The following is a 9,420-nucleotide window of genomic DNA, read 5'->3' as shown; positions in this document are numbered from 1 at the left end:
TATCTCTGACAACTGGGATTGCTTCAGTCGCTGGCCCTTCTGCCAATGTCTCCTCCTTTCAGGCAAGTATCAACCCCTCTGGGTGTCTAGTTTCAGGGAACTGTGCAGACAGAAAACAGGTCCTAAAACTATGCTATTGGAATTACTAAAAGAACCAGACAGGACAAACAGTTCATAATGGAACACACACAAACCTCTTTATTGTGAACAAGGACAAGCTTTTACACACTCTCCATTAAACATATGGTGAAAATAACATAAGCATTACATTGTAGAGGTAAATGGCAATAGACAACACAATAATCATAATAAGCAAATATATCTGAATATGCAAATCAATGAGCCTTGCTATTTGATATACAACATAACTGTTGCAAGATCGTTAATAACCAAGTGGTGCAGCACAGGCCCTATAACCAAATCCATCTAGCTGGTACAGAGCATCACACAAGACATTTAACAAATAAACAATATAAAAATACATAATTTGTAAATTTACTAAATTGGCATCAGCATTCAAATGCCAACACTATTTATAAACACACCCCTGCATTCAAACACAACTATTATATACAAACGCAAACATTATATACAAACACAACTGCATTAAAACCAAAATATTTAGTTATTTATGTGTGTCTGTCTATGTGTCTATGTGTGTATATATGAATGTATGTGTGGAAATAATGTATGTATATGTGAATATCAATGTCAGTTTGTATACGTAATTTCCCTTACTGTTTAGAGAACAGAGGGGGGATGCCAAAATAATTTACTTCCTCTGGTGCTGTGTAAACTAGGTATGTCACTGCCACAGCATGTAGTATTTTGCTCACAGCTTTTGAAAAGTGTGCAGCAGTGATGCCAAATGCCAGACAGCTTTTAGTGAACTCGACTACTGTTCATGTGAAGGAGGGGACCTTTCGCATCATTTGCTCCAGGGTGTAGAAAATCATGTGTGTCCTGCATCATCTTCTGGGTAAATACAGAGATTTATATATTTGGCCCATGTCAGCTGCCCTGGACACTGACTGACATTTATAAGTAGCAGATGTTAAGGTCCATTCAGGTAAATGTGAAGTGTGGTGAATTAGTCAGGGAATTGCAAAATGCCAAGTCAACTGTGTAGGAAAAAGAGTTGTATTGGGAATTAGTTTTCTTTTAGTAAGTAGACTTAATTGCAGTGTTGGCGGTTTGTGCACTCGGTCTTAAAAATTATGTGAATACTGTTATAGAATTTAGGTATAGTAGAGCCATGGTTTCTAAAATGTAACAACAAATTTCTAACTTTTTTGAAGGCTAGCCAAAATGTTACAAATAAACGGTTTCCTTGGAATCTAAAACAACTAAATTTCTGGCTCCTAAAAAGATTTGTCAGTAGAATTCAGCATATATTTATAATTTCCTGTAGCAAAATTAGTAGTATATATTACTTTGTACAATTTAGTCAGTGTTGTCTTCAAATTATGACAATATATCTTGCCATATAACCTGCATAAAATAGTTTACAAAAAAATGTACATGCTTATAATTTTTGGTAGTGGCAATTTATAATTTTAAGGACGTATGGAAAAGTAATTTATATTCGTGAACTTTCTTTCACAATACTACATTTATAGTTCTACTTATATTCATTGAATAGGTCATATAATTATGAGAAGCATAGCTGGTTTTAACTTCTATACGTATATCAATGAACAAGTGAATCACAGTATAATAAGTATATTAAGATTCGCAATAGTGTACTTGAAATCCTCAAACATACAACAGAATACATAGTAAAACCGCAATCTGTAGGAAGATACTATCTATGATATGCCTGAGGTAAGTGTGTATCCAAATAATTTTTTAGTTCCATAGTAATATGAACAGGTGAAGTCCATCTGACATCTGAGTGAATTTGATAAGAATCAGAGGATCCATAGTGTCAACAAACTGCACAGCAGCACAGCAACAGACAAAGCTGCAAATAAAAGCATGGTAATAATTTAGATTTTGTAATGTACGTGTTATAAATGATGCATCGTTTAACAGTGCAGATAACTGTACTGTGTACAAAATGTTAACCATTAGTAAGAATGAATAGTCCCATTGACCCACCTGAAAATACAAATTTAAAGGAACACTATAGCGTTAGGAATACAAACATATATTCCTAATGCTATAGTGCTCTGTTAAAAGTTTATAGTGCCTGCCCCCTGATCTGGAAGAAGTAAAACAGTAGTTTTACTTACCTTTTGTCCCTCACATTGCATATCTCCATGCTGCTGTCTCAGCCCTATGGCTGAGATTATTAAGATTGACAATCTCAGCTAATCCAATGCTTTCACGTAGGAAAGTATTGTGAGGCTAGTGTGCATGTGTGGTAAAACACGCAGTGCCAATAAAATGTTCTTTATAAGACCATTTGATTGAAATAGCAACATTTCATTCCGCTATTGCGGCTGAAGCATCTATAGTGACTGTCAGAGTGACATCCAGTACAGGCATTGAAAGACTTCAGTGTAAATTTCCTACAGTATATTTGCATTTCTGCAAAATGACAGCGTTTTACATATAAGGATGAAGTGGTCTGGATGCCTATACTGTGCCTTTAATATAAGTATAATTGTGTATGCTTCTACTGTTGCAGCACTTCTGCAGAACCATTTGTGTTTTTCAAATTCTCCAAAAAGGTTTATTTTGAGGTATCATACCAATATGAGGCAAATAGTTCAGAGAGGATAGGCCAACACCCGGAGCAAATAGGGAGGGGGAAGCGTGACTGCTGCCCTGAGGGCATAGCAACCAAATGGATACAGTTGGTTTTACAGCTGGAAGCAGGGAATTCTGGGAAAAAAATTACCAGACTACTGATGAACAATGCTGAGGGAGTCTGGCAGTGTCTTTGTCCACCCACCCACCCCAATAGTTATTTTCTGGAATTGTTGTTTTGCAGTGTGTTTTCATTGTTTTTTGTTTTGTCACAGCTGCGGGTTTCCTGCGCCACAAGTTTGGTAAATGAATAATGCCTTGATGGGCTTGGGGAGTCGCAGCCTGAATTTGGTTGATGACGAAGGACAGGCTGAAGAGGCTCTGGAAGAAGTTTAGAGTGTACCTGTCTGCTGGGTAAAACCAGCAGCTGACAGTATTTGGTTATTCTGGTTTAAATAAAGATGTGGCTGTTGCCCTTACCCACTTAACATGGTGTTGCGTTACTTATTGGCAATGGAAGGGTAACGGGATTTGGTGATCGTAGGAGTCAGCAGTCAAGTAACAGAGAGGATTGGTTGGTATCATTTGCAAGATATTCCTCCTTGGTAAGAGACCATATTTGTTTAGGTGGCATGTGCTCTTGTTTAGGTGACATACTTTTTTACATACTAGCTTTCTATACATATATTAATCCCAATATATATATATGAGAAAACGGGGGTGGGGGGTTCCTCTTCTTTAAAATTATATATATATATTATTATTTATAAAGTGCCAACAAGTTCCGTCGTGCTGTTCAATGAGTGGACTAACAGACATGTATTTGTAACCAGACAAGTTGAACGCACAGGAACAGAGAGATTGAGGACCCTGCTCATTGAACGTACATGCTAGAGGGAGTGGAGTATAGTGACACAAAAGGTAAGGGTAGGGTAGAAAAGTACGTTGCTAGGATAGTATTCATACATGCATACACACACATATATATATGTTTGTGTATGTGTATATATATATATAGGAAGGCTTGGACTGAAGTTGTGGGAGGGGCTTATGGAGCTTTAAAAGGGACTCCCCCTTCCCTACCCTACCGTGATTGGTCTGACAAGCTGCAGGCTGATGAGACTGTCTGGTTCAGTACAGAACCATCTACTTCCAGTTCATCAACACAAACTGCCTAACCACCAAACACTGGTCTTGGCCTAGTGTTGCCCACTCAAGTATTTGCTTTACCTCACTCTAGTAAACAGCCACCTCATTAGAATCTCATGGGGCACTGCCGCATCCAGACCAGCCACGGCATCTATGACTGATGTTTTTTCAACAAAACCGTAAGTTTGTTTGTTCAGCCATTCAGATATGGCAAATTTTACTAGTAAAGTGAATTCAGCCTATTTCAATAGTACATAGCATGCCTCATTCTGCTTACTGTATTTGGCAGCGATGCCTCATTCTGCTTACTGTATTTGCCAGCGATGCCTCATTCTGCTCACTGTATTTGGCCCTCACAATTCCATATCGACTTTTATCATATGCATTTTAGTTAGTCACCCTGCAATTTAATGTTTCACTCTACATTTTAAAGTTTTATTTGTCTGTCCTTGTTATTCATGCACTTGTTGAGCCTTCATTGTTTAGTAATTATGTGGCTAGGTGTTGCCACTGACTGTCTAAATTTATGTCAGGCCCAAACCTGGGCCTATACATGTGGTAAAGGAAATACAATATAAACTTGTATACACATTCTCTGTACACATAAATGTAAAATTTCTTATTTTCTGTAAATGGGAATATCTTCTAAATGTCTTAAATCTTCTTACTAAATGACCTAAAATTCATAAAACAGTATAATTTGTATTTCAGTTAGTCATCCTACATTTTAATGTTTGTCTGCCCTATGGGTATTCAGGGACTCATTGGGCCAACATTGGTAATTCACTGTTTAGTAGATATGCCCCAAGGGACAACTTGCATGCATTTAATTATGTAATTCTCATTGGGGTATAATTTTAAACAGCTAGCTAAACCTGCAGTTCTCGTCTGCTGCTTTTGCGTTTCCTCACTTTCTAGCATTTCCTGTTGCTTTCAACCCTAATCTTCTATGACAGCTGTGTATGCATAAGTATTTATCATCCTCCTAAGTATTCCAGGTGTAGGTCTTTTTAAATACATGTCTTATATCTCCTGTATTTTCCTATGTATTATGTACGGCCATCACAGCCTCTAGCCTGTTCAGCCACTGTGGCATTCTAGAGGCCTATGTTCCTGTTTTGATTCAGATCACCCTGGAGCTTGCAACACCTATTAATAACTTGGAACGTTTCTCACCGCAGTGTTCTAATTGTTCGTCTGGGTGGCCGCAAATCCTATGGACAACCATGAGCTGGCGGCCATCTTGTTCGCATGAACGCAGGCAGCGGTGTTTGGGCATGAATCTCATGGAACTAAAATCGGTCACAGAAACTCCCGAACACTGCTGGACTTCCATCATCGCCTGCGTTCGTTTCTACACAACTTAGAAGGGCACTGTTTGATGAAATCATTCGACTGGATGAGGCGAACAAGCTCCAGGGTAAGACTATTGACTCTGTTCGGTAGTTTGTTCATATTCAAACTACCGAACTAGACCGACAGCAAGCCCTGATTTTCTGGAACTGTGTTGGGAATGGGACCATGCCTGCGGTCGGTCAAAATGTGACTTCCATAGAATTCCTGAACACCTGAACTGATCTGGGTGATTTTTGGATATGTTGGTCACCCAGATCAGGGCTATGTAACATTTGTGGGGATTTTATGTGTTTAGGGGGTATCTGACTCAATTATCTCTCAGGCAGAGGGGATGGATTGTGTGCTGTGTGTGGGAGTGCCGTGCCTTGTAACCTTATTGTTATTGGTTTGTGACGTTGTAAATCAGTCTACCATCAGGTCCATGTGGGCGTACCCCTTGCATGGGGATTGTCATATAAGGCCAAGTGCATAGGGGTGTGCACCCTAAAGTGTGTGTGTGTATATAGATATATATATACAAAAAGGTAGACTTAGGGAGAGAAGAGGAAACTCCTCGTCCCTACAGTAAGTCCACCCAATAGGAACCCCCCCCCCCCCCCCCCCCCCTTGGGTAATGCTTCAAAAAATAAAACTTAACCTTTATTATAGTTAGTAAAATAGTGCAAACACAGACAAAAAAATAAGAAATGAAAATAAAAAAGGAATGCCACAAAAATCACTGTGGGTGTGGACAGTAGTAATCAATAATATATATTTACATTGTCCACCAAAACCACCTTTAGATAGGAACACGGAGAATGATGGCACTACTACAACCTCTGTGTCTCGTATGAACGAACATTCAAAAAGTATTCTGAAGAAAGGGGTTACTTTTTCAGGGCAGAGCCCCCGGGAGGGGGAACCAGCCTTACAGCACAGACAGACAAGATACAGGGGGAGGGCACGGAAAAGGTACTAGACAACAACACAAAGGTCCTCAATCTCTCTGACACTATACTCACTGACCCACAAAAACAGGTCTTGATGAAGGGTTTATCGTTTGTCCCGGTGCCCCCTTTCAACAAATTTGACTGGATAAAAGATATCCACTTGTTTTGGTAGACGTTTGGCTCGACATAAAAAGAGCCAGGGAACTGGGCTTCAGTGTCAGAGAATATCAGTGCCTCAACAACCTAGTATCTCTGTTGGAAGATAATGATGATATCTCCCCACACCCCTACACAGACTTATGCCCTAGAAGTAAATTTACACCCAACATCAGGGACTTTAAAAACATAGACATGTTCGTAGAGTCGGCATGTAATATGATAGAAAAACTCAAAGTTGACTCTCTAGAGCCTCGACCCCACAGTAACCTTTCAGGGGACTAGTGGCGTGCCCTCCGTGCCCTGCAGGACAACGAGGACATCATCATAAAACCGGCAGACAAAGGGGGGGACATTGTTGTTTTAAATAGAGCACATTATATTCGGCTTGCAAACAACATACTCAAGGACGATACAACTTATCGTACATTGAGTTCTGATCCCTCCATCAAATTTCTGTCAGACCTTAAATGTATCTTGAACTCAGCGTTTGACGAAGGCATACTGGGTAGGAATGAACATGCATACATCTATATCAAAAACCCGGTGGTTTCTACGTTCTATTGCCTACCCAAGGTGCACAAAAAATACTCTCAATTAACAGCCAGGCCAATTGTGTCAGGGTCAAATAACCTGACAAGTAGGGCTAGTCTTTACCTTGACAAAATACTTAGACCATTCGTGGAAAAACTACCCTCATACTTGAGAGATACAAAAGACACACTAAAGTGCCTAGCCTCTCTCAATCTACCAAGAGGTGCACTTTTGTGTAGCCTCGATGTAGAGGCCCTGTATTCATCAATTCCCCACACTTTGGGTTTGGCACACACTAAAGGCTATCTGGACACACGTGGTCTGAGACATGAGCGCCATACTCGATTCGTACTAGAATTGCTGAGATTTGTGCTAACCCACAACTTCTTTCTCTTTGATGGCCAGTTCTACCACCAAGTGCAGGGTACAGCTATGGGTACGTCTTGTGCCCCGTCATATGCTAACCTGCACCTGGCGTGGTGGGAAGAGAACGTGGTATTCTCAGACATCAACGCTGAGTTCACAAGGCACATCTTCCTGTGGAAGAGATATATGGATGATGTCCTCGTTGTCTGGACGGGCACGGGTGACTCCTTCATGTCCTTTGTAGATAAATTGAACACAAATGAATTGAATCTGAGACTAACAATGGAGATTGGTGGTTCTAAACTTAATTTCCTAGACTGTACCTTTAATATTTCTAAGGAGTCTGGAATTGAGACTACTCTCTTTAGAAAGGCCACCTCAACAAATACTATGCTTAGGTGGGAAAGTTACCACCCCACAACTTTGAAAAAAAGGGATCCCTGTAGGTCAATACCTACGTCTGAGGAGGAACTGCTCAACTATGGATGAATTCATCAACCAAGCAAAACTCCTGAGAGCTAGGTTCAAAGAGAGGGGATACCCCAATCGCTGCCTCAAAAATGCATACCAGAGGGCATTACTTTGTGATAGAGGGGACCTTCTAAAAGATAAAGAGGCACCAACAAAACAAGAACCTATTCGCTGTGTTGCCACGTTTGATTCTGGATGGGACCAGACCAAACGGATACTAGGCAGGTTCTGGCCACTGCTCTCCCAAGATCCCCAACTCAAGGGAGTGGTGACTCCGTTTGTTTCCCTCACTGCACGAAGAGGCAGAAATTTAAAGGAAGTCTTGGTTCCCAGCCATTTATCCATCAAAAGTGACAATACAACCTGGCTTTCTGTACAGGGTACATACCAGTGTGGTAGGTGTGTTGCCTGCCAATACATGATGAAAGACTCAAAAGTTCTCCCAAACCTGATTGACCAATCAACATGTCAGATTAAACAATTCTTTAATTGAAATACGAAGGGGATTATATACTTACTGACATGTGGGTGTGGCATTAGATATGTGGGGGAAACCATCCGCCCCTTTAAGAAACGTGTTATGGAACACATACACTCAGTCAGAAACTCTAGAGACACCCCAGTTTCTAGGCATGTTAGAAATGAACACCACGGGGACACACGAGGGATCAAGTTTGCGGGTATTGAAAAGGTACAATTGGGTCGCAGAGGAGGTGACTTGGACCGTACCCTCCTCAAAAGGGAATGCTATTGGATCTACAAATCCAATACCCTGGCCCCTAACAGATTAAATGAAGGGTTCACGTTCACACCCTTCATTGAAAAATGAGTTTCACAGTGAAAAATATTCAACATCATCAGTAATGCAATATTACTTGATTTTTGTATATATATATATAGTTGTGTAAATACTTTCGTTATTTGTTTTTTAAATTTGGATTTCAAGGTCGCTCTTTCCCTCAATTATACATGTGTACAAATGGAGTTACCTGGGCTGAATATGAAGATTTAAGGTAATGATGTTGTGGGATCAATGTACCTTAATGGAAAGCTATACTTTGAGCCAGTTACATACATATTTTTCCCTTTAACAAATAAGGACTAAGGTCTTGCAAATAGTTCACCTATCTTTAATGGACTACTAATATGTGCATATGTATTCATTTACTCATGTCCTGATTAACAAGGATTTTTTTCAGTCTGTTGGCTTTATTTACCAGACTAAGGATGGTTATTGACTATATCTTTAAACGTTGTGAACCACCACTTAGGTGATATCACACTAGGGAGGTCTTCACCGCTCCTGTCAATCAATTGGTGACTCACTGAAGGGGGCGGCACATATTCGAACGCCGGTTTTCGGCGCGAACAGTGTGGGCTCGCCCACGGATTGCCGACCCGATACACAAGTATAAAAGAGCAGGACGGGGGACCGGCTACCACTATACCTCTGACGAAGGCGCATTAGAGACGCTGAAACGTGCGTCAGGTTATTGTAGTCAGGAGTTGCCACGTTGATAGGTTCTAGCTAGAATAGACCAGGCTCAGCAATCTGGGGGTTGGCAAAGGGTATATTACAGAGGGGGGGGGGGAGGTTTGGATGTTCTTCAAGTCTGATTCATTGCATGGACAGACTCTCTAGTATCGTTTGGCCTTATTTTAGTTCAGTATCCCATATCACAGGGATTACTGATCTCCAATGCAACTTAGTTTCTATGTGCACTAGAAGCACTTTGTTTCTAATAGCCACTAAGTATACTAGATT

The 9,420-nt window shown here is 40.4% G+C and overlaps 1 protein-coding gene across 1 annotated transcript in view; it reads right to left on the bottom strand.

Moving 5' to 3' along the window:
- Positions 1–1,458: 1,458 nt before the first annotated feature.
- The window catches only part of LOC134609470 (uromodulin-like), a 104,558-nt gene continuing 96,596 nt past the window's right edge, over positions 1,459–9,420 (bottom strand). Inside the window, exon 11 of the mRNA XM_063453144.1 lies at positions 1,459–1,963. Coding sequence (XP_063309214.1) covers positions 1,911–1,963 — 53 coding nt within the window. The 3' untranslated portion in view covers positions 1,459–1,910. The remainder of the gene's footprint in view (positions 1,964–9,420) is intronic.

This window comes from Pelobates fuscus, chromosome 1 (genome assembly GCF_036172605.1).
Source record: "Pelobates fuscus isolate aPelFus1 chromosome 1, aPelFus1.pri, whole genome shotgun sequence".
NCBI classification, from domain to species: Eukaryota; Metazoa; Chordata; class Amphibia; order Anura; family Pelobatidae; genus Pelobates; species Pelobates fuscus.
Note: the sequence above shows the minus strand (reverse complement) of the source record. Positions and strands in the feature narration are given on the sequence as shown.